This window comes from Vulpes lagopus, chromosome 10, assembly GCF_018345385.1.
Source record: "Vulpes lagopus strain Blue_001 chromosome 10, ASM1834538v1, whole genome shotgun sequence".
NCBI classification, from domain to species: domain Eukaryota; kingdom Metazoa; phylum Chordata; class Mammalia; order Carnivora; family Canidae; genus Vulpes; species Vulpes lagopus.
In genome coordinates, this window is record NC_054833.1 from 65,646,861 (window position 1) to 65,673,252 (window position 26,392).

The window sequence follows — 26,392 nt, forward strand, 5'->3', positions numbered from 1 at the left end:
GTTTTCCCTTGACAATACTTTATTGTTATTTCTTGTTTTCTTCTTGCCTGGGTTTCCATTGAATAATCAGTTCTTCTGTTCTGGTTTGAATGTTATACATATACTCCTATTTTCATGGTACTTGTACCTAACTTATTAAAACTCCTACCTAAGTTTCATTACCCCTCCCATCCATTTATCAAGTTTGTGAATATCTATATCCTTCCTCTAATCAAGACAAATAACTTAGTTACCTCATTTGTACATTTCTACTTCTGAACCTCATCCCCAATGGAATTAAAACTTTAGTGGAATTGTTTTGTACATGTAGTTGGTGTCAACCTGTTTCACTGCCTGTGCTCCTTGAAGATGATAACAAACTTTTTACTATTTTTGCCCTTACTTTCTTTATATCCTAAAGCATCTTCCTGAATTTTTTTCCTTCTTGCTGAAATAGTTCCTCCAAGAAAATTTCCAAGGTCTTGCATGCATAAGAGTATCCTTGTTTTGACTTTTTTACATGATACTTAATTTTTTTAAAAAAGATTTTTATTTATTTATTTATTTATTCCTAAGAGACAAGAGACATGGAGACACAGGCAGAGGGAGAAGCAGGCTCCCTGCAAGGAGCCTGATGCAGGACTCAAACTCAGGACCCCAGGTTCAGGTCCTGAATTAAAGGCAGACACTCAACCACTGAGCCACCCAGGCATCCCTACATGATACTTGAAATATAAAATTCTAGATTCAAAGTTTTATCTTTTATTATTTGAAAAGATCATATTTTCTTGAACAATCAGATTTATTCATTCAATTATTACTTATGAAAGAGGCGGGGGCAAGATGGCAAAAGAGTAGGGTCCCCAAGTCACCTGTCCCCACCAAATTACCTAGATAACCTTCAAATCATCCTGAAAATCTACGAATTTGGCCTGAGATTTAAAGAGAAAACAGCTGGAATGCTACAGTGAGAATTATTACTTATTAAAGGGCCACAAAATGCCAGGCACTGTTTTTGACACTGGAGATTTAGCATTGAACTTTGCTTTGTGGTGATCTGTTTTGTCTCTGGAAGGTTTTTAAATTTCTTCTTTGTTATTTATTGTGAAAGAGATCATCAAGAGTGACTAACTGCCAGGGTGGCTCAGCAGTTTAGTGCCTGCCTTCTGCCCAGGGTGTGATCCCAGGGACCCAGGATCAAATCCCACATCAGGCTCCCTGCATGGATTCTGCTTCTCCATCTGCCTGTGTCTCTCCCTCTCTCTCTGTATCACCTATGAATAAATAAATAAAATCTTAAAAAAATAAAAAAGAGTGACTGACTGCCAGTTGACCTGTGAGCTAGACCCACGCAATGGGAAGCCCCTTACCCTCTCTCCTACCCTTAGAAATGTATGTGCTGCCCAGCATTTCCAAAGTAGGGGTAATTTGGGAGATGCAGCTTTGAGACAGTAATGTGTTATTGAGACTCTGTGGACTGAATATGTCACTGTACTCAGTTAAAGCCTCTAGAGAAACTTTAAAGATCTTGGTGGCTGGGTGCAGAGATCAACTTGTCTTATAGCCACTTAAGAGAACCTGGTAGGGGCATCTGGATGGCTCAGTCAGTTGGGTGTCTGCCTTCAGCTCAGGTCATGATCTCAGGGTCCTGGGACTGAGACTCACATCAGGCTCCCGGCTCAGGGGGTAGTTGGCTTCTCCCTCTCCCTCTGTCATTCAACACTTCCCACCCCTCCTTGTGCTTTCTGGCTCTCTCTATCTCTCTGTCAAATAAATAAATAAAATCTTTAAAAAGAGAGACAGGGAGAGAACTTGGTACGTAAGTTCCCTTATTAAAACTGCTGCCTGGGAACCCTGGGTGGCGCAGCGGTTTGGTGCCTGCCTTTGGCCCAGGGTGCGATCCTGGAGACCCGGGATCGAATCCCACGTCGGGCTCCCAGTGCATGGAGCCTGCTTCTCCCTCGGCCTGTGTCTCTGCCTCTCTCTCTCTCTCTCTCTCTGTGTGTGTGTGTGTGTGTGTGTGACTATCATAAATAAATAAAAATTAAAAAAAAATAAAACTGCTGCCTACCAACCTAGAATAGTCTGTCTTTTTCTTTAAGTCTCTCCTTGCCTTCCATGTATAAGGGCCAGTTTCAAAGTTCACCTAGGGGGGATCCCTGGGTGGCACAGCGGTTCGGCGCCTGCCTTTGGCCCAGGGCGCGATCCTGGAGACCTGGGATCGAATCCCACATCGGGCTCCCGGCACATGGAGCCTGCTTCTTCCTCTGCCTATGTCTCTGCCTCTCTCTCTCTCTCTGTGACTATCATAAATAAATGATAATAATAAAAAAAAATTCAAAGTTCACCTAGGGAACTCCCACGGTTGCAAATGAACATTTATGTGGTTAGATTTTATTATAATATGTGGTATCTTTGTTTTTTAAGATTTTATTTATTTGTTCATGAGAGAGAGAGGGGGGGGGGGCACAGACACAGGCAGAGGGAGAAGCAGGCTCCACGCAGGGAGCCCAACGTGGGACTCCATCCCAGGTCTCCAGGATCACACCCTGGACTGAAGGCAGCACTGAACCACTGAGCCACCCAGGCTGCCCTAATATGTGCTATCTTTTCATATTTTTCCCATTTGACTTTCTAGGAGCACTTTCGATTTAAGTTTTTTAGCTTCCATTTCTCCATAATTCTTGGTTATTATTCCTTAAAATATTTTATCTGTTTATTCTTTCTTTCCTTCTAGGACTCTCATTTTATAAACAACTAGTCAGTCTCCATGTTGCTTAACATTTCTTTCATATTTTTCAGCTTTTATCCCTTTCTGATATCTTATGGAAGAGTAGACTCCAGCTTTAAAATTCAGTCTGGTTTCACACATTCTGCTACTCAATAAAATATTGAATATTTCATTTCAATCATTTATTTTTCACACATGGTTTTGTTTTATGAAAAGTTCTTGCTAAATATTTCTGTCCTCTTTTATCTCTTTTAGGCTAGCTTTTAAAAGAATCCATATATTTTATCCTAAACAGTCCTCTAATTCTGCTTTATCTGTTATAGGCTGTTGAGTTTATTTTCTCTTTATAGCAATAGAATTCTTCAGATATTTTTTTTCCCTGCAAGCCCATACTCTCTAGGCTCAGGTTATGAGCTGGTAATACAGGAAGTGAAGGGAACCAAGCCCTGGAATGTTTCCTATTCTTCTTCAACTCACCAGGAAGGGCTCAAGCTATAGATCATACATTTGTTTGTGGAAACAGCAAGTGGTACTTAGGGGGATTTGAGTTATTTTAAAAGCAGAGAATCTATGGCATTAAAATTTGGGCAAAGACCACTCCCCATTTACTATTCTCTTCCTACCAGATGATCTTATCCCTCAGAGAACCTCTCTATCTCTACCTCTTTTTTTTTTTTTTTATAGTTATCACCTGGCTCAGTGTGCAGTGTGCGTGTGTGTGTGTGTGTATGTGTCAGGATGGGAGAAAACTAAATAAAACCCTTTGAGGTAGATATGCTTGCCTCTATTAATATCCACTCTTCTCCCAGCCCAGCTCTAGGGCTATCCTGTACAATGATGAAGGAGTGGGCAAATGTGGGAGTAGATGGAAAAGAATACAAGAAAACACAAAAAAGCACCCACACTCCCTATAGCTTCTCCCTGCAGTCTTCTTGTAGCATCTGTCTTCCATTTGTGCTGCCATTCCCTCCCCACCTACACACACACACACACACACACACACACACACAGGACCAAGTGTAGTCATCTATCTTCTAGAGGATTTCCAATCATTTTTTCAATAGTTTCTCAATCCAACAGACTTGCCACTTCCAAGGGATATTCAGGTTGGGTTCTGAGGAAGGAGCTAGCCATTTATGTTAGCATGCTGTATTAGTAATCTTTTCTTTGCATGGCAATATTACTATATACTTAACAGCTCAAAACAGCATACACTTATTATCACACAATATCTGCAAGGGAGGTCTGAGCACAACTTAGCTGGGTCCTCTATAGCTAGCTATTAAGGTGTCAGCCAGGACTGGGTTCTCATGTGAAGATTCTTACCAGCAAGGATCCACTTCCAAGCACCAGGGGGTTGTTGACAGGGTTTAGGTTCTTGCTGGCTATTGGCTGAAGACTACCTAAAGTTCCGTGTCATGTGGTCCCCCAACATCAACCCTTGCTTTATCAGAGCCAGTAATGAGTCTCCTACCAACAATTAGAATCATGCCATCATGTCACCTTTGTTGTGTTCAATTGTTTAACAACGAGCCATAGGTCTTACACTCAAGAGAGGATTCCACAAGACTGTGAATAATGGGAGCTACATCAAGATAATGGGAGCCAGAGAAGGGGGGCCTTCTTATGGGGACTAAAAATCATCTTCCCCCAAAGTTTTTGAAAGTCATTTCAAAAGTTTTAAGCAATAAAGTAACATTATATTCCTGCTTTAGAATGATCACTGGCCAGAAAGTGTGGAGAACAGATGGGTGGGAAAGAAAACTTGAGTTAGGGAAATCACTTAGGGGACCGCGAGGGTAACCCTAGTGAAATGGTTGTGGCCAGAAAATAAGGTAATGCCAGTGGGTACAAAGATGGACCAATTGGACAGTTGTTTAAAAATATAACAGGGGGGGAGGATCCCTGGGTGGCGCAGCGGTTTGGCGCCTGCCTTTGGCCCAGGGCGCGATCCTGGAGACCCGGGATCGAATCCCACATCAGGCTCCCGGTGCATGGAGCCTGCTTCTCCCTCTGCCTGTGTCTCTGCCCCTCTCTCTCTCTCTCTGTGACTATCATAAATAAATAAAAATTAAAAAACAAAACAAAACAAAAAAATATAACAGGGGATCCCTGGGTGGCTCAGCGGTTTAGCACCTGCCTTCGGCCCAGGGCGTAATCCTGGAGTCCAGGATCGAGTCGCACGTCGGGCTCCCTGCATGGAGCCTGCTTCTCCCTCTGCCCGTGTCTTCTGCCTCTCTCTCTCTGTCTCTCATGAATAAATAAATAAAATCTTTAAAAAAATAAAAATATAACAAATAGGACTTGGAGATAAATAGTGAAAAAGAAAAGTTGAGGATATTCAGGTTCTGGCTTTTGCAAATGAGTTTGCGGCCAGTGAAAATCATTCACTGAGAAGAGTTGGGGCAGTTTGGATGTTTTAGAGTTTGGGGCGGGTGGGTTCGTGCAAGACCATAATTAGAGACTAACTATGCTCCGTTGAGCCAACAACTTCTTTTGATAAATTTAGATTAATTTTTATGGCTGCAAAGAATCTGCTGCTCCAATTTGCTGAAACTGGCTGAGTCTTTTCAACTCATCTATCTCACACGGGTTAATTTTCAGTATTAGAAAGCGGTGTATGGATGGATGCACGAGCATCGGTTTGGGTACACATCCCGCTGCTCCCAAAAATACACCTTTCAGGTTGTTTGAAGGCAAAGGATGAGTTTGGGGAGGACAGAAAGATGGGAAAAGCCATATACTCTAATAGATCTTATAGTTGAGTCATTAGGGTCGAACTCCTCAGCAACGCTAAGCACGGAGCTGCAGTCCCACGAGTAGACAAAGCGCGGGTACCAGCACCGACCCGACTCCGCGCCTCTGGGGTTCGCGCTCTCCCTTGGGTGAATCCGACACCAGCGATGCGGCCCGATACTCTCGCGAGAGGGAAGGAGCCCACAGCTCCTTCGATTCTCCCAACCGCGCCACGTGTGCTCCCACCTGCGGAGAAACGGAGTCTGGCACGCCCAGGGGCTTCTGGGATTCGTAGTTCCGGGCCTGGCGGAGGCCTGCCAGCCTTGCCCCTCTCCTTCTTACGCATGCGCGACTCCGAGCTGGCCCAAGAAGTTCGTAGCCTTTGTCAGGCCTGGGATGGGAGGTGAGTTGGACGTTCCCATGGCGCTCTTCTCCGCTCAGACTAGGTGGTGGCCGCCTGGGGCATCAGGTCGTGCCGAGTCGGGGCTGGAGTGCGCGTCTGTGGAAGGGGACTCGAGGGCGGACCACGAGCACCATCTCTTTGCGCCCCGGCCCGAATCTGTCTCGCGGCTGCCGCCTCCTCGGGACGCGGGTGCGAGCGCGGTGCCGGCGGCGGCGCGACGGGCGGGGCACGGGGCCGGCGCGGGGCTTCGGGGGAGAGCCCGGAGCGCAGCGGGGTTTGTCTGCGCGCCGGGTGCCTGGCTGGTCCCTTGCAGCCGCTCGGTGCCCTCAGGGACAGCTGCAAGCGGCAGGGACAGGCACCTGGCACCGAGCCTCAGGGATGCTGTCCCCGGGTTTTCAGGTTCCAGCCTCGTAGCACTGAGCCAGGCTCGAGAGTGAAGAAGGAACCCGACCGCACCTGATTGAAGCCTCCCAGCAGAGCCCCCGGAGGGAAGGCAGGACGGAGGACGACGAGGCCGCGGGAGCTTCTCACCATTCCGCTCCGACAAGTCTGAACTGGGGAGGGGGGAGATCAGAATATTCAGAACCGGGAGCAGGTGGTGATCATGGAGACCGACGTGGCCGACATGCCCGAGAAGACAGGTAAGAGTTGCTCAAGTGTTGAACTTGTGCGAAATTCTTTCCTCTTGGAGGGAAATCAGTTGCCTCACAGGAGGTGGCTCTTGGCGGAGAGTGCTGTCCGTCTCCTTTGTCTGGGGGACCGAAGGGCTCTTTGAGAGAGAGAGCATGAAGGGCTTGGTGTGGGATCCACCCCCCTTGCCTCTCCAGCTGGGCTCACAATAGACCCTTCAAAGCCACCCCTCAGATGCGAGCGGAATGTTAGCTTCTAAGGCGTGAGCGTAGCCTTGATTACTTTTTCTCACACGTTCTTCTTCCCAGATGATTATACCATCCTAGCCTCCAATCGTGAGTCTGAGAATTTAGGTTTTTGGTTGGCAAAAAAAAAAAAAAAAAATTCCGCACCTTTTACGCCACTTGGCGCAATAACCATATGATTTCAACAAACAAATACTGTTTTGTGTTATATAGGAGGAAATAGGCCCAGAAATCGGTGGCTGACTTCCAGTTCTACTAGAGCAGTCTTTGTTGAAGTTTGGTCTGTGACCTCCTACGTCAGAATTACCTTCCTGGGCGCCTGTTAGATTTCTAGATTGCACCGCAGACTCGATGATAATTATTTGGAGATGGGATAGAGCAGTCTTCTTTTAAATAGCTTGGAGGGTGATTTTTGAAAACTCTTGAGCCTGTTTTTCTGATGTGTACATTAAGCGCAGGGAGAGTTCAGTATTTCTCAGGGAGAAAACTTGGTTTGATTTCTAGATCAGAGAGTGCCATCTCCCAGAATGTGTTATAATTATAGCAACTGAGTGAATATGAGGCCTGAGTAGCAATACTTCTGGACATTCTCCACGATCCTGGATCCTGGGTTGTTTGAGGACTCCCTTTCATTAATGTTTGTAGGTGGGGGCAATTTGAGACTTGTTAATATTAGTCACAAGATGGATCTAGGCCCCATCATTACTGCTTTTTTGCTCTTAGCTCTGTCTTCCCAGGATTCTCCCTTTTCCCAAGAACAGAGCACAGAAGAGGGAGAAGTGGCATCTCTGCGCCTCACGGCTAGATCCCAGGTAAGTGTGAGTCTCTACGGATTATTGAAAATACCCCCTTATTTCTCGGGGTACAGATGCACTCCTTTGTTTGTTTGTTTGTTTTTGCCTTGTTTGTTTTTTAAAGATTTTATTTATTTATACATGAGAGACACAGAGAAGCAGAGACACAGGCAGAGGGAGAAGCAGGCTCCCTTTTTGGAACCTGGTGAAGGACTCAATCCCAGGATCCCGGGATCACAACCTGAGTCAAAGCTCCCTTTGACTCTCTTTGATATTCAACCACTGAACCACCCAGGCACCCCACACTCCCTTGCTTTTGATGTCGAGTTTCTTTGTCCACTAGAGCCCATTTAGAGAGCTGGGTTCCAGTTCTAAGAGACTACTTGGTTATCTGATGGACTCAGTAGAAAATGTCTTCTACTTACCCATAGTACCTTCTGCGCCTAGGATTTATTGTCATTCAGTAGTTGGGGCATATGTAGAAAGCATTGCCCTTCTTTGAACTTCTATGCTTATTTCTGTACTTGAATAACATAGGAGACTGTTTTAAAAGAAAATGTGGTACATACCTATTAAAATAGATGTTTGTCTAGGGGAGACAACAGACATATGACTGTTAAAATAGAAATTTAAGAAAGCGCATTAAATGCTGGAGTGAATTAATGAAAAGCACTCAAATAGTTCAAAAAGTGCTAGAAAGGGAAAGCCTATGGAAGGTTTAATTTAAAGAGTAAGAATCCAGCCCTCCAAGATGATGAATGCTGAAGTATTTTAGAGGTGAAGATTAAGTCTGCAGCTTATTTTCCAATCCTCCTCTCCCCAAGAGAATATATCAAGAATTGTTGAATTTGAGTGGTGGTTGTTCTATATGGGTGAATAGTGTGTTAGTCTCTCAACTTTTTGTGTATTTGAAAATTTTTATTAAAACAAATTGGGGGCAGCCCAGGTGGCTCAGCGGTTTAGCTCCACCTTCAGCTCAGGTCTTGATCCTTGGAGACCCAGGATCAAGTTCCACATCGGGCTCCCTGCATGGAGCCTGCTTCTCCACCTGTGTCTCTGCCTCTCTCTCGCATGCTCTGTGTCTCTCGTGAATAAATAAACAAAATCTTAAAAAAAAAAAAAAAGAATTATTAAAAAAAAAAAGTTGGGTAGAAGAGAACTCTCCATAATGTGTGTGGCATACCTCAATTAGCCTTTCTTTTTGCTGCTGTAATGCAGAGCGTAAAAAGTAGACATAGCACATTGGTACTTTTTGAAAAGTGACTTCTCAGGATCCTTTTTAAAGTTTTTCATTTATTTAAGCAATCTCCACACCCAACATGGGGCTCAAACTCACGACCCCAACATCAAGAATCTTGCGCGCTCTTCTTACTAAGCCAGCCAGGCACTCCTCAGGATCCTTATATACTTGCTTATTTTCATTGGTTTCTCAACTACCTTGCATGAGTATTAGAGACTGTCCTAGGTAAGAAGTTTTAAATTGCAGCTCATGAAAATTCACACTGGCTTAAGCAGAAAGAGTTATTGACTAATGTAAGTGAAAAATCCAGGTGTCCCTAGAAATAGAACCCAGACAGCTATGTTGGAACCTATTCTCTCCATTTCATGGACTTTTTTTTTTCTCTCATTAGATTTTGCTCTCAAGCAGGCTTTTTGCCCTCATGCATGTTCTTAATAAATTTTGGCATACATCTTCCCATGTTGAAGACCAGGGAAAAAAGACATCTTCTCTCCTAGTCATTCCAGCCCAAGTCCTGGAATTAACTCTTTGACGGCCATTAGGCACATTCTGGTACCACTATTGGCCAAATATAGTGGTAATTCTCTGATTAATTGGTTCAATCTAGGGAATTTACCTGCACACACTCCTACAAACACACATCCCACCCATAAGTCAGGAATGGCATTAGTACTACCTGAACTCTACTAACTGTAGCCAAGTGTAGCAGCCAGAGGAAAATCAAGGTATAAATACTGGAGGAAGGGTGAACACTTTCTACATTTCAGCATTTTGAAAATGGATTTAAGACTGTTGGGGCGCCTGGATGGCTCAGCGATTGAGCATCTGCCTTCTGCTCAGGGTGTGATCCCCAGTCTGGGGATTGAGTCCCACATCCGGGCTCCCTGTGAGGAGCCTTCTTCTCCCTCTGCCTATGTCTCTACCTCTCTCTCTCTCTGTGTGTCTCTCATGAATAAATAAATATAATCTAAAAAAAAAAAAAGACTCATAGCTTTGGGGTAGATTAAACCTTTTATAGAAATTTAAAAACTGTCTTTGGTAATGCAATTTGTGCATTAGATTTTGTTTGATGGTAACAACTATCTTTCTTATAGGAATTTGCCTGGGCTTTTTTTCTTTTTTTCATTTAGCTTTATCTTATTAGATTTTTTAGGATATTAAAGTTTTAAAACAGGGGACACCTGGGTGGGTCAGCAGTTGAGCGTCTGCCTTTGGCTCAGGGCATGATCTCGGAGTCCTGGGGTTCAAGCCCTGCATTTTGCTCCTTGCATGAAGCCTGCTTCTCCCTCTGCCTGTGTCTCTGCCCCCCTCTCTCTGTGTGTGTCTCTCATGAATAAATGAATAAAACCTTAAAAAATAAATAAATAAAACTTGCTCCCTATAACTAGGTGAATAGCACAGACATACATAAAGAGAAAGATAATATTACTTACCTCCCCAAATTCAGTCCTCCACCTCTCCCTACTGAGGATAACAGTTTGTTGTATATCTCTTTCCACTTCCCTCTCACCCCCAACTTTGGGATTTTTGTTTAAGTATCTTTTCTGTAAATAGGATGTGGCAAAAAAACAAAAAGCAAAAAACAACAACAACAAAAAAAACTCAACCAAAACACCTTTTTATAAGATAAATTATTTAATTCACAGTAATTACTTGTATGTTTCAAGTTTTTCTTGCCATGTGATTTTTATAGTTCTGTTTATTATGCTTTCTTTATATCTTCTTTTGTTTTCTGGCTTTTGTGCAATAGTTTACATTTTTGTTCATTTTTTTCTTTTAGTGGTTTGGAAATTAATTCCTATTGAGTGTCATTTTTGCAGATTGTAGGATCGAGGTCATTTTTTTCCTCATAATATCTTTTCTAATTAGTGACTACTTTATGATTTTTATAATTTGTTTTCCAAGGATAATTCTTACTTTTTGATTCTTGTTACATAAATGTCAGATTATTTCCACTTTGGGCATTTTATTTTGAAATTATTTAGATTTAAAGAAATGTTGTAAATAGTAAGATTTTTCACGTACTCTCCATTTTAGATCTTCCAAAAGTTAACGTTTATCTTACTTATTATAATTTATTACAGCTTTTATATATTTTGTGTTATATAAACTTAATACTATGTTTACACATGAATGTTTAAAAGTTGTATCTGTACCTTCAATTAATTTGCTCCTGTCCAGTTTAATGCTTTTTACTTTGAACTCCATGTTTAACTGGATTTGGTACTTCCTGCCAGTCTTTTCATTCCATGACTTCTTCATTTGCAAGTTCTGTATTTCAATTCATCTTCTGATTGGTTAAATCAACTCACAGGGAGAGTTATACAAACATGTCTTTTTCCTCTGCCCACATTGTTTACTGTGCCAAACTGCATTATTGACTCTTTGGTTCGTGTTTTAACTCTTTATTCCCCTGAAAAATGATAGTCTCAATGGAGAAACACCATAGTCTTACTTTTTTCAGTTCTCATGCTGAATTCAGGACAGTATGCCTGACACATAATTGGCACCCAGTGACTTCGTAGAGTATTCCAAATCCGAATACATTGAATGCTTATCATTTATCAGTCATTTCCCTTCCGAGGTATATGTCTTATGCATCTACTCTAGGGGCAGCAGAAACTAGGGGGGTGAAATTGAGTCTGTTGAGAGATGGTGAACAAAAGTATGTTTGTGTCTTAGGCACCAGTGACATTCAAGGATGTGGCCATGGACTTTACCCCAGAGGAGTGGGGGAAGCTGGATCCTGCACAAAGGGAGGTGATGCTGAAGAACTATAGGAACCTGGTTTCGCTTTGTAAGGATGGGTTCTCCTTATGACTCTGGAATCTACTTACGGGGACATCATTACTTTATTGGAAGTGAAATAGCTTAAAAACCTACACATTTGCATTCAGAAATCATAAAATATTGATCCCTTTGGGCCCAGAGAAAATCTGTTTCTGCCCTAGGTTCTTGGTAAAATGTCTATGCTTGTTTTATATCAAAATTCTTTGGATTCAAATGATAGAAACCTAATTCACACTGACAGGGGATAAAAATTTTGATTTAGGCAATCATGTGTATTGACAGAAATTTCCTTTATTTATTTTTTAATCATGTGGCTTGGCTTTGCCCTGTATTTGCCTTATTCTTAGGATCTCCCCATGTGGCAGAGATGGCCATTGGCAGCTCTAAGGTTACACGATTCTTCCAGTTAGAGTGCTTTCTGGCCATGTGGATTTTGTGCTCACCTTTGTGTCAGGGGTGTGTGCGTGTGTGCTCGCATGTATGGTTTCATAGGGCAGTGGAAGGAACAATGTTAACTTCTCCCAGTGATATTTACACATGAACATTTATAAATTATATGAGTATCCTTAATTTGTTACCGTCATTTGCCTTGAATTAATTTTGTGCTTATGTAATCAATTCCCTAAGAAAGTGGGTTCTGGTACCTAAAGAAGGAAGAAAGGGTAAAACCATTAGAAGACAAAAACTAGTCACCACAGTTATAATTTTTTGGTGCTGCCACTGAGGTCCCACTTTTTCTGTTTCTTCCTATGCTAAGGACTCACCTGCAGTGTCCCCCTGGAACTTCCTTGATAGAGAAATAAAGAGAAATTCTCTCTCTCTCTCTTTTAAAGTAAGCTCTACACTCAGTGTGAGACTCGAACTCATGACCCTGAGGTTGAGTCACATGCTCCGTGGACCCAGCCAGCCAGGTGCCCTGGTATATTCTCTTCCTTTCTGACAGACAAAAACATTTGCCTTTACCAATGCATGTAAGCTCCTTAACCAGACCCAGGCTCTTGCTTGCAGGTATTTTAAGCTTCATTCAGAGACCCATCCTCCCTTATTCTTGATCTTCCTATAATATCCTATCTTTGTAGAACACAGATTTGGGTCTCTGCCGTAGAAAGATCATTGTGCCCATCACAAATAGTTAAGTCCTTTCTTTTTGTTATTGTTCTTTCTTTTTTTAAATGAGCAGGGCTTCCAGTCTCCAAACCGGACAACTACAATTTGGAGAATGGAAAAGAACCGTTGATGCTTGAGAGGAAAACCCCCAAAAGCAGCTATTCAGGTGAGTCAGATGCGTGGGAGTGTTCAGAAATAATAGCCCCCACAGGACAGTGAAAAGATGGTACTTTTCAGTGCTTAACACAGAATGTTAGAAATGCTTTTGTGCTTTTATTTGTTTAAAGGTCTTAGTTTACATGATACAGCATTTTGAATAACATAAAATTTGAGAAAAAAAAGTAACACGTATGTATTCACTGTCAAAATTAAACATGTGCTAATATTTTGTTTCTTTTGCCTGTGTTTCTTTCCTTTGTTTTGCAATATAAAATAAAAATATCATAACTGTGCAGTTTATTTATTCATGAGAGACACAGAGAGGCAGAGACACGGGTAGAGGGAGAAGCAGGCTCCCTGCGGGGAGCCCAATGTGGGACTCAATCCCAGGACCCCAGGATCATGACCTGAGCAGAAGGCAGACACTCAACCATGGAGCCACCCAGACGTCCCATAACTGTACAATTCTGTGAATTTTCACAAATGAACACATTCATGTAACTAGTGCCCAGATCAGAAAGCAACCTTACCAGCCTAGCAGTACTCTTGTCACTTCATTCCTTCCAAGGGTAACCTTATCCTAACTTCTATCACCATAGATTAGTTTTGACTGTTCTTGAACTTCATATAGACAGAACCATACTATATGTTCTAATGTCTGGCTTTCTTCACTAAACATTACTGTTTCATTACATGTCATTGCATGTAGTTGTTCATTCTCTTTGTTGTACAGTGTTTCATTATGTCAGTATACCACCTTATCCATCTCTTGAGTTCGGTATCTGGGCAGTTTCCAGTTTGGGGCCATATGAATAGTCCTGCTATGTATATTCTTTCATATGTTTTCTGGCAAACATACAGGCATACCTTGGAGATAGTGTGGGTTTGGTTTCAGACCACCAGAGTGAAGTAAGTACTGCAAAAAAGGAAGTCAAATGAATTTTTTGGTTTCCTGTTGTACAGAAAAGTTATTTTTATACTATGCTGTAGCCTATCAAGTATATAATAACCATTATGTCTAAACAAAACCAACGTACCTACCTTAATTAAAACATACTGTTAAAAAAATGCTGTCGGGGTGCCTGGGTGGCTCAGTCAGTTAAGTGTCTGACTCTTGATTTCGGCTCAGGTCGTGATCACAGAGTCATGAGATCGAGCTCCATGTCAGGCTCCAAGCCCTAAGCTCAGCTTGGAGCCTGCTTAAGATTCTCTCTCTCCCTCTGCCCCCCCACCACTGTCTCTTGTGCACACTCTCTCTAAAAAAAATCTTAACTGTCATCTGAGCTTTCAGCAAGTCATAACCACTGATCACAGGTCGCCATAATAAATACAATGATAATGAAAAAGTTTAAAATATTGCAAGTATGTGACACAGACATAAAGTGAGCAAATCCTTAGGAAAATGGAGTAGGTAAACTTGCTTGATGCAGGTTTGCTACAAACTTTCAATTTGTAAAACAAAAAACACAGTATCTGCAAAGCATAGTAAAGAACAGAATAAAAGCAAGGTGTGCCTGGATATGCATTTCTGTTGGATAATACGCAGGTAGAATTGTTGGATCCTGGGGTAGGTGCATGTTTACTTTTGGTAGATATTGCCAGACTTCCAAAGTCATTGTCCTGAGTTACAATTATACTCCCACTAGCAGAGTATGTGATTATGGGAGTTGCTCTGCATCCTCACCAGCACTTAATATTGTCTGATTGCTCCATTGAAGCCATGCTTACAGGTGTGTATCTTTTTAAGAAATAAAAAATGTTGGGGCACCCAGGTGGCTCAGTTGATTAAGTGTGACTCTTGATTTCCGTTCAGGTCATGATCTTAGGGTCGTGGGATCAAGCCCCATGTTGGGCTCTGCGGTCAGTGCAGAGTATGCTTGAGATTCTCTCCTCCCTCTGCTTGGGTTGGGGTAAATCATTGTAATGTGTGTGTATACACACATACATATATGCATGTCAAAGAACAGTAATGTATGTATAGTATTAGGTTATACTTTTTATTTTGTAATCCAGTTTTGTTTTGTTTTGTTTTCAATTTCACATTGTAGGGACACGTGGGTGGCTCAGTCGACTAAACATCTGCCTTTGGCTTGGGTCATGATCCCAGAGATCAAGCCTGAGTCCTGCTCCCTGCTCAGCAGGCAGCCTGCATCTCCCTCTCCCTGTGCTGCACTGAAAAGTCTATGTTTATAGACTTTGATTTGTAACACTATCTCTGGTAAACCCTGGTCCTATATATACTTTGGTCTGTTTTTAGGCTTTCTGCTTTGTCTATGCTGCAATAACACATTGTTTTAAGTATTATACTTTATAGTATGTATATCTCTAAAAGGAAATCTTGCTTTAATATTCTGCTTTTTACAGTCTTCTTGTTCTTTGGAATACTGTGTTTTAAAATCCCTCCTGTGATTATAGATATATCTGTTTCCCCTTGTAGGCTTCTCAGTTTTTGTCAGTTTGACTATTCACCACCCTTCTACCCTTGTTTGTGGGAGATACTGCCATTTTCTGAATGATCTAGAACTCTTCATACACAAGGCTTTGATTCCTTGTCAGACATTTTTTTCTAGTTTTTGCTCTTCAGTTTTGCTGTGCTTATTAATGTACAAATTTAATGCATTACAATCTTCTACATTTTTTGATTTTTGATTAGTGCTTAGGAAGCTCTCCCTCCAAGATTAAAGAAATATTTGCTTTAGTTCTCTTCTTTATATTTGTCCTTTCATTTTTTTAAAAATCCTTAATCCATTTGGAATGGCTGCTTCTCTGGTTGTATCTTCTTAGCTTTCTTTTCTGAACAATTGAATATATGAATCGTTTAAGGCTTGGTTTTAATCTCTCATCCCTATATATACTTGAAATCGTAAACTTGAGTGTCTACATGGAAAAGCAGGTAAGATACTTGAGTGAAACAACCAGGGTAAGCAGGATGGACTGATAAACTAGAAGAACACATGCCTTTAATGAAAGGAGTAGCCATTACTCCGTTAGCTCTAGCTCTAGAGCTGGTACAGTTTTTTATGTAAAGAGCTAGACAGTAAATAACTTAGGCTTTGTAAGACATACGGCCTCTGTTGCAACTACTCAGTCTGCCATGGTAGTGTGGAAAACAATCATAGACGGATCATAAATGAATGGGTATGGTTGAAAACAATCATAGACGGATCATAAATGAATGGGTATGGTTGTGTTCCAATAAAACTTTATTTTAAAAAATAGCAAGCTGGGGACACCTGGGTGGCTCAGTGGTTAAGTGTCTGCCTTTGGCTCAGGGCATGATCCCAGAGTTCCAAGATCAAGTCCCACATCAGGCTTCCTGCATGGAGCCTGCTTTTCCCTCTGCCTGTGTCTTTGCCTCTCTGTGTGTTTCTCATGAATAAATAAATAAAATCTTAAATAAAAAAATAGCAAGCTGTAGTTGCCTAATCTTTGGTCCAATTGGTTGTCATTCAGTATGCTTCTAGCTTTTTTCAAGAGAAACCCAAAATTTGAATTTCTTTGTGAAATCTCCCCATTTTTAAATGTCACTAATCTCAAAAATATGTATAAACAGTGTGGGCCAAACAAAACAAGCCTGAGGGTCAGATTTGCCCCACTGGTCACCTGTTTGCAGTCTCTGCTTTCTCCCACAACCAAATGGCCATCTCTACCTAGATGGATCCCAAATTTTTATTTCCAGCTGAGATATCTCCTTCAGCCTCCTATTGTAAACATGTATGTAACTATTTGATGTCTCCATGTGCTTGTGTTAAAGATACCTCAATACAGCATGTTTAAAACTGATTGCCTGGGGGTTTCTGGGTGGCTGTTAATTAACTCTATAACTCTTGATTCCTGTTCAGGTCATGATTTCACAGCTGTGAATTCCTACCCAGTGTGGAACCTGCTTAGCATTCTCCCTCTTTGCCTCCCTCCAACTCACATGTGTTCTCTCTCTCTCTCTTTAAAAATGAAGGGATGCCTGGGTGGCTCAGTTGGTTGAGCATCTGCCTTCAGGGCATGATCCTAGCCTGGGGATCGACTCAGCTCCCACATCAGGCTCCTTGAAAGGAGCCTGCTTCTACCTCTGTCTACAACTCTGCCTCTCTTTATGTCTCTCATAAATAAATAAATAATCAATCAATCAATCTTTAAAACAAAAAACAACGACCTGATATATGCCCAAATTCTCTATCCTCCCAGTGGGATCCTTTTCCAATCATTGTCTTTTTTTTAATATTTTATTTGTTTATTCATGAGAGACACAGAGAGAGGCAGAGACACAGGCAGAGGGAGAAGCAGGCCCCATGCAGGGAGCCCGACGTGGGACCTGATTCCGGGACTCCAAGACTATGCCCTGGGTCAAAGACAGGCATCAAACCACTGAGCCACCCACAGATCCTCTGCAATCATTGTCTTGATGACACTCACTGTCTTATCAAATTGACAAGCCAGAAATATAAGAAGTTTTTACACTTCCTCTCTCTCCTTTATCCAATTCAACTTTGCATTTATTTAATCATATTGTAGATATTATTTCATTGATAGCATCCCTCCATCCCTCTTTTGTTTGCCTGGACTACTGTAATAATCTCTATTCTACCTTTGTCCCCCAGATTTACACGTATTTATATCACAGTGAGAGTGATGTTTTCAAAATACAAATCTGATAGTGTCATCCTTTTGCTTAAGACATTCCAGTGTCTTCCCATTGCTCTTAGGATAATAACCAAAATCCTTGAGGCCTACACAGTCTTATAAAATCTGGCTTTTACTCATTCCAACCTAATCTCATACCTATTCTCCCTCTGTTTTTGTACTTTGGTATCAGAGGCCCAAGTTTAAAATTACTGAGGACGCTAAAGAGCTTTTTTGTTTATATACTTATATTTTATTTGTTTGGGTTATATTTACTAATACTTGCTGTATTAGAGACAAAAACTGAAAAAAAATTTAAGCTATTAAATAATTCATTTAAAAATAATTAAAACCCATTACATGTTAGTACAAATATAATTTATATGAAAACCTATTTTCTGGAAAAAAAAACTTATTGACAAGAATGTACATTTACATTTTTGCAAATCTATATTCTCTCACTCCTGCTTCTGAATACAATTTGTTATGGTATGTTGGTTGCTATGGTATGTTTTTGTTGACTTGTATGAAGGGAATCCAGCCTCATGCCAATATATAGTTGGAAAAGGGAAAAGTATTTTATAGCTTTTTCAGGGAAGTTTGGTTGCTGTGATACTAACCAAAACTGGGCAAATGTTAGTTTTTGGTTTTTTTTTTTTAAGATTTATTGATTTATTTTAGAGAGAGAACATGCATGCCTGTGAGCAAGGGGAGGAGCAGAGGGAGAGAATCCTCAAATAGACTCCCCACCGAGTACACAGCCCAATTCGGGGTTAAATCCTAGGACTCTGAGATCATAACCTTAGCCAAAATCTAGAGTTAGACACTTAACCAATTGAGCCACCCAGGTACTCTTGGTTAAGTGTTACTAGTTTCTTAAAAATCGATATAATGTGGTATCTGAAACCAGATCCATGAATTTTTCATACTCTTGTTAAAATCTACTGATCTTTTGGAAAATACTGGTTCACCAAGTTGTGCAGATCTTGTAAGTATTGACACATTATTATATGCAGTATTTTTCAAGTCACAACTTTTAAAATCATCACCCATCTTATTTGGAAAATCTTTAAGGATGAAGAAGCTCAAGCTCTTAAGGGCAAATACAGGTTTTCCAAAATCCTAATTTCTGCCCCAAAACTGAAATTTTATTGGATACTGTTGATTATTTTCCTTGAAGTGACAGGCTCACTTTGTTCATTTTTTGAGAAGATATCTTTCAGACACTCAACTTGTATAACATATTTTATCTGTCATTCTTCTAAGTAAAAATTGTAGTCCATGGAAAAAGCAGCTAATTCAGCTCAAATTATTTTTTTTAATATTTATTTATTTATTCATGAGACACACACAGAAAGAGGCAGAGACATAGGCAGAGGGAGAAGCAGGCTCCTCACAGAGAGCCCGATATGGGACTCGAACCCGGATCCCAGGATCAGGCCCTGAGCCAAAGGCAGACACTCAACCACTGAGCCATCCAGGAGTCCCAAGCTCAAAGGATTTCATAAGTGGTTTTCTTCAAGACAACCATCATTCTTTGATTATGAACAGAATTGCTTTATAAATATTTCCTATTTCATTAATTTAGAATTTTAAAAAGTCAAGGCTTGAAATTAATAGAAACATTTTTCAATGAAACTGGCTTTTCCCCCCCCCCCTTAACTGAGAGTACATGGCAGGGAGGACTACCACTGCTAGTAAGTTTGTTGTTATTGTCCTGCTTTGTGCTAAGTCATAAGCAGTTTTACATGATTACTTTTGTAACAGTGTAAATGATAAAACAATGAAAGAGGTAAATAACTTTTAAACATTAAATTGAAAATAGTTTTGAACTTCTGGCTTCCCAGGGGTTTTGGACTGCACTTTGAGATTTCTGCCTCTGCCAGTTGTACATCAAATTATTAGCACTTGTGCTGTGTCAAATTTTTTAGTGGTTTATACTCCTTTAAAGCTTATTAAGGTAGGTGTTGTCATTATTCCTTATGAAGTAGGTACTGTTTTTGCCCATCTTCACATGTAGTGAAAGTGAAATAGAGATTAAATAACTTGTCCCAGGTCACACAGCTGATAAGTGGCAGAGCTGGGATTATATTCATGCATTCTGATTCCATAGTCCATGCTCTCAACCACTATGCTTACCTTGTATGACCTTCTCACCTTGGGGCTTTTTTGTTCATATCATTCCCTCTGTGTGAAATGCTCACCTCCATGCTTTTGTACCGATTAGCTGCAACACTCACCCGAACTCCAATCCTACTTTCATTTCAGCTCAGTGATTTTACTTCCTCAGAGAAGTCACCCCTCATCTCCCTAGATTTTCATCTTATATTTTTTCATAGTGTCATTTGCCTTTTATTTCTCAATACTTAATTACTACAGGTGCATTTTTATATCCATTTGTGAATATTAGACTGAATTCTCTCTCCACTCGTGCATGTGTTTTTCCCCAGTGCCTAGCACAGATCCTAGCATATGGTAGATATTCATTGGATAGCTGTTGAATAAATGAATTAAAGAGTAGCTTCGTGAAGGAATTGAATTCATTTGGCTGTATAGAATGAGGGACAGATCTAACTTAATTTTCTTCTAAATGTGTAATCAGTTGTCATAGCACCATTTGTTGGAAAACAAATTATCTTTTGTTGACTGAAATATCACCTTTGTATTATTTTAATTGTGTATGCTCTATTTAATTTCTGAAGTTGCTCTTCTGTTTCATTGATCTGTCCATTCCTTTTTTTTTTAAAGATTTATTTTTATTTATTTATTTATGATAGAGAGAGAGAGAGAGAGAGAGAGGCAGAGACACAGGCAGAGGGAGAAGCAGGCTCCATGCCGGGAGCCTGACGCGGGACTCGATCCTGGGACTCCAGGATCGCGCCCTGGTCCAAAGGCAGGCGCAAAACCGCTGAGCTACCCAGGGATCCCCGATCTGTCCATTCCTTTGACCCACCATACTCTTTAAATTATTTTAGCTTCATAAAGTAGTTACATATTAGATACAAAAATTTAATATATTAGATATATTTGAGAGGTCTAGCTTCCATCCCTGCCTTCTCTATTCTGATACTTCCCCTATTTTTATTAATACATTTTTAAATTAATATTTCATTAGTCCATGCTTGATTTTTTAAAATATAACCAAATATGTACATATATTTGTATCTCCCCCTCCCCATTTTTTCTACATAAATAGTATCAAACTATACACACTTGCAGCTTGCTGGTTTTTTAAAAATTATTTAATGTATCATGGAGATAACTTCATACTTTTTATTTTTGATAACTTCATACTTATATAGAGATCTTTCTGATTTTTTTTAAAGTTGCATAAGACTCTATTTTATGTCTACATCATTGTATATTTAATCAGTTACCTATAACTACCAGACTTTAGCTATCTCAGTGTTATATAATTTCATATATTTGCCATTGTATCCTCGGGAGATCATAGAAGATTTTTTATTAGAGATGTATTATAAAAACATTGTTAGGGAAGATTAAACTGGAAGTGGAATGCATACTTGGACATGAGTAGGACTGGATGACTGGAAACCTAGAAATCATAACTGTCCTCTACACTAAAATGATAACCAAATATTTAATACAGCAGTAAGTATTCAATTTGTTTCTACCCTCTTCTGATCTAGTGTTCATTTCCTGCTCATCCAGTGATCTATTGCTTCATCTGCATCTCTCCTTGTGTATTACATCTGGTCTTCTTTCCTCTCTTGACTATCCTGAATGAGGTCCACTCATTTTTTTCCACATATATTGTGCATTTGTTTCCTTCCATTTGCTTCCCTTTGAAAATCATCTTACAAAGTCAAATCCACTTAATCCATAAAAGCCTGCTTTATATCTTCAGTAGCTATTACAGAACAGTCATTTGTTGACCGCTGAAAGCGAAGGAAATTTGCATGTCCAATTTCTTTCAGACCTGGAATCTAAACCTGAGGGCAAAGATTCAACATCAGTGCCAGATACTTCTAAAGAAGAATCATGCCAGACTGCAATAATAGACAGACTGACAAGAAATAGTGTCTATGACTCCAACTTGGAAACAACTCTTGAATGTGAAAATTGGTTAGAGAGTCAGCAAGGGAATCAGGAAAGACACTTGAGGGAAATGTTCACCCATGTAAATTCACTCCCTGAAGAAAGAGATCATGAGCATGATATATATTGGAAAAACTTCAGTCAGAAATCTGTTCTTCTCACTCAAGACAGATCTCCCAAAGGACCCTATGCCTTTCATACACTTGAAAAAAGGTTGAAACAGAAATCAAACTTAATGAAAAAGCAAAGAACCTGTAAAGAGAAAAAACCTCATAAATGTAATGATTGTGGTGAACTCTTCACTTACCATTCAGTGCTTATTCGACACCAGAGAGTCCATACTGGAGAGAAGCCCTATAGCTGCAGTGAATGTGGGAAATCTTTTAGCCACAGAGCTAATTTAACTAAACATCAGAGAACTCACACTAGAATTCTCTTTGAATGCAGTGAATGCAAGAAAGCCTTCACAGAAAGCTCATCCCTTGCAATACATCAGCGAATTCACATTGGAGAGAGACCTTATGAATGCAATGAATGTGGAAAAGGTTTTAATCGAAGTACACATCTTGTGCAGCATCAGTTGATTCATACTGGAGTGAAGCCTTATGAATGTAATGAATGTGATAAAGCTTTCATTCATTCGTCAGCTCTCATTAAACATCAAAGAACTCATACTGGAGAGAAACCCTATAAATGTCAGGAATGCGGGAAGGCCTTCAGCCATTGCTCATCCCTTACTAAACATCAGAGAGTTCATACTGGAGAAAAGCCATATGAATGTAGTGAATGTGGAAAAACCTTTAGTCAGAGCACACATCTTGTTCAGCATCAGAGAATTCATACTGGAGAGAAACCCTATGAGTGTAATGAATGTGGGAAAACCTTCAGCCGGAGCTCAAATTTTGCTAAACATCAAAGAATTCATATTGGAAAGAAACCATACAAATGTAATGAATGTGGAAAAGCCTTCATTCATTCATCAGCTCTTATTCAACACCAGAGAACTCATACTGGAGAGAAGCCGTATAGATGTGATGAATGTGGGAAAAGCTTTAAGTGCAGTTCATCCCTCATCAGACATCAAAGAATTCATACTGAAGAGCAACTCTGAAAAATTACTGAATGTGAAGAAATGTAAGTTGACTTTATCACTGTGTTAAATACCTGAATTTTTTATGGAATACCCGTAAAATGCTGCTCAAGGACCAATTCTGTATGTGTCTACTTTTATTTGCATAGCACATAGTTTTGAGCCATAGACAGAATGCTCCTTATATCCACTGATTTGATTATTATGAAAGCTGGTGAGGGATCTCAAATTTTGCTCCCCATCCCTCACCCACCATCACTACCAAGTACCCTTTCATGGAAATTCAAGAAATCCTTGGGAATGGGCAGCAGTATTATATTTGTGAAATTTTATTCCTCCCTCTGTCACATGAAAGCCCTGTTACAACTTTTCATTCTGTAAGAAAAATCTTATTTGTGAAGTTAGGCAGAGGACGCCTATCTTTATCATCAGGAAGACAGAGTTGTTCCTCTTTGGATCCAAAGTAGAGCTCCAGATGGACAGGAAGTGTCATTTTTCCAGAGGTTTTTTTTTTTCTTTTACATTAGCTATAAAATGTAAAGGTTAAGAGTTGAAATATGCTTTGGGTTCCCTGCTTCCCCAAAGGCTCCTGTCTAATTTGATGAACATAAATAGAATGTATTGCAGGTTCTAAGTTATGTTCCCAAGGATTATGTTGGTCATAAGTTTAGATAATTGTTAGCCCTCTGCTATGTAGAGTTTCATTTTCTGCTTCCTTGGAATTGCCCTGAAGTTGAGAGTGGGTCAAAGTCTTAACTGTAGTTTTCAATTAAATGCCTCTTTTCTTATCCTTGGCATTGAAGGAGTCTTTGGTTTTTTCCATAATCAAAGTATTAGGGAGATTTCATTTCTTTACGTTATCCTGCCTTCTGTAAACTATGCTTTGTCAATTTGAGAGAAAGTCCCTAGGATGTTGAGGGTCTGAAAAGTTGATAAGTTCAATGTGTTGTTATATTTAGGGTCCCAGTCAAGAAGGAGAACTGAAGCAACTGTGAGACACAAGGACAAACCTTCATGTCAAATATGGAGAATAGTTCACAGGACAGTGACTCACTGGAGGATAAGCAGCTTCCCTCCATGAAGAAGAGGTTGCCATGCCATTTCTCTGGCTTTCATGTCTAACCACATTTTCTGTTGTTATTGTTCTCTCTATATGTTTGTTGGTCTTTCCCAGAGCCCTAAAGAAGGTAGAAAAGGCATGAAATCTCAATGATAAATTGACATAAGTTACATGGGTGACCAAAAAATCAGTGGTGGTATTGGAAACATGAAAGCAAACGTTCAAATAAATATTTAACAAAACACTATACAAATGTCATTTTTATTGTTATTCTATTTTATGAAGAGTGTAGAAAAGTTAGAAGGAAAATAGTTATAGAGCTCTAATTTTTCTCCTAAATTCTATCCTTTATGAACATTCAGCAATCAGTCCATACTCTTGCCTTCTCTCCATTTTCCCTGTTATTTCTTATAATTCCTTGTGTAAACCTTAGTTGTATTATTGAGGAGAAGTAGAGGAATAGAGTTTAAAGAAGTGGCAGTAGAGGGCAAGATCATTAAGAATAAATGGATTAAAAGAAAATGATAGGAAATGGGGCTGAAAGGACTGGGAAGAGGTTTTGGAAGGAACAAAAAACATGTTGAAGGTGGAGGTGGGTAGGTAGGCTCAGGGTCTAAGAGGTCAGGCTGACAGGAACAAGGGAAAGGCACTCGTTCTCATCACCTTAATACTCCATATTCATGCTCAAAGATAGGAACTGACAGACTGGCCACCACCCACAACCAAGTCCAGGCTTCTGACTGTTTCTCTAAATAATGTTTAGTTAGGTCTTGACCAAACTCATTCATTTACATCTGTTTGTGGTACAATGGCCGTGTCCAGTAGATGCAGCAAAGATTGTATGTCCCCAAAAGCCTAGAATGCTTGATGTTTCTCTATATGCCAAACACTTGAGTGAAAATAAATTCATCATTTGGGGGCCAAAATTTGACTTGCAAAATAAGATCCACTTGGCCTTTTCAAAGCCAAGTTTGAATTTTGCCAACCCCACTTAGCATTTATGTGATCTAACTACTTGCCGTCTCTAAGTCTCAGGGTCTTTATCTATAAGATGGGAATAAATCATCCCTTTCTCATAAGGTTGTGAGGATTAAATAAGACAATGCATATGAAAGACCTCACACACAGTAAGTTATATAGATAGCCTCTATATGTATATGTATATATATATGCATATATGTGTACTTTAATGAAATATCAATCCATTTGGGGTGCTACGACAAAATAACTCAGAGTGAGTGACTGAGTGGCTTATAAACAACATTTTCACAGTTCTGGAGACCAACGAGTCCAAGATCAAGGCCTCAGCAGATTCAGTGTCTGCTGAGGGCCTGCTCCCTGGTTCAGGGACTGCTGCCATCGTATGTCTTTGCATAGTGAAAGGGTAAGGGGGCTCTAGGGCCTCTTTTATAAGGGCAACTAACCCTATTCCTGAGAATTCTGCTCTCATGACCCATTCAGCCTCTAAAGGCCCTGCCTCCTAATACCATCACTCTGGGGATTCGATTTCAAGATAAATTTGGGGAGATACAAACTCAGTCTGCAATAAGTGGCTAAGTATCAATCAAATAGAAATTACTTAAGAATGAATGTATCTTCTGCAGCTTTTGTTTACCGTTCAAGAACTGTCAGTATCCAACTGTCTAGCGCATCATAGAAAAGGGGCTTCTCCTGCTCTTGCTTCTCTCTGGTGCTGCTCCATACACAGCCTCCTTGAGACCTTGGGGAATCTGCTTTTCTCCCTTCTTAGTACCACTTAACCAGGAACTATCTGATAGTTTCAGAGACTCAAGTTACTAATCTAATTGCAGTTTAAGTAGTGTTATGAGACTTGGTCTAAGTTAGTTTCACTGGGAACTCTGGCCCTTTACATTTCATTATTTGTTTTGTTTGTGTTTGATGTTCAGTATGGCTGTACTCCAACATGAATCTTGGAAGTTTTAATGTTCTGCTTTTCAAATGTTTTTGGTTACCTACAAACTAAATTTGACTGCTCTTATTGGTCCACTGTCAATAAAGATGTTGTTTATATATTTATTGTCAGAAATTTTGTAAACGACTTCTAAAGTTTCCTAATTTAAACATTTTTTAAAGATTTTATTCATTTATTTATGAGAGACAGAGGCAGATACTTAGGCAGAGGGGAGCCTGATATGGGACTTGATGCCAGGACCCCAGGATCACAACCTGAGCCAAAGGCAGATGCTCAACCACTGAGCCACCCAGGTTCTCCAAATTCAAGTATATCTTAAGAGGCAAAGATAAACCAACTATAAACTATTTCCATATCATTCAGAGAACCAATCACATTTCTAGTTGTTCATCTGGGCTTCACAACTTCTGAAGACATGGGTTTGGGAATTTCCTCCACAGCCCATGTCTCTGTAAGAAAGTTAAAGAGTAGGGGGATCCCTGGGTGGCGCAGCTGTTTGGCGCCTGCCTTTGGCCCAGGGCGCGATCCTGGAGACCCGGGATCGAATCCCACGTCAGGCTCCCGGTGCATGGAGCCTGCTTCTCCCTCTGCCTGTGTCTCTGCCTCTCTCTCTCTCTCTCTCTCTCTCTCTCTCTCATAAAAAAAATAAAAATTAAAAATTAAAAAAAAAAGAAAGTTAAAGAGTAGAAGAAGGTTGTTTCTACCAAATGGTGTTGAGTCTTCAGGTCAAATGAAGGCATCACTCATTTAAGAGGGGGTAATGGGGGAAAAAAGCACCACTTATTTAGCAGGGGTAACTAAAAAGTACAATTGCAACTA

At 40.3% G+C, this 26,392-nt stretch overlaps 1 protein-coding gene across 1 annotated transcript; it reads left to right on the plus strand.

Annotated features, from left to right (window-relative positions):
- The first annotated feature begins 5,897 nt into the window (after positions 1 to 5,897).
- ZNF286A (zinc finger protein 286A) lies at positions 5,898 to 25,641 on the plus strand. Its single transcript, XM_041772949.1, has 7 exons — positions 5,898 to 6,038; positions 6,249 to 6,490; positions 7,448 to 7,536; positions 11,441 to 11,555; positions 12,729 to 12,821; positions 21,370 to 22,624; positions 23,540 to 25,641. Exons 2-6 carry the CDS (start codon positions 6,454 to 6,456, stop codon positions 22,599 to 22,601), a joined length of 1,566 nt encoding a protein of 521 aa, XP_041628883.1. The 5' UTR covers positions 5,898 to 6,038; positions 6,249 to 6,453; the 3' UTR covers positions 22,602 to 22,624; positions 23,540 to 25,641.
- The last annotated feature ends 751 nt before the right edge of the window (positions 25,642 to 26,392 follow it).

Excerpts from the sequence above, each read along its gene's own strand:
- ZNF286A (XM_041772949.1), top strand. The coding sequence starts at position 6,454 with ATGGAGACCGACGTGGCCGACATGCCCGAGAAGACAG. Across the intron at positions 6,491-7,447 it reads CGACATGCCCGAGAAGACAG|CTCTGTCTTCCCAGGATTCT; the intron begins GTAAGAGTTGCT and ends TTTTGCTCTTAG. Across the intron at positions 12,822-21,369 it reads CCCCAAAAGCAGCTATTCAG|ACCTGGAATCTAAACCTGAG; the intron begins GTGAGTCAGATG and ends AATTTCTTTCAG.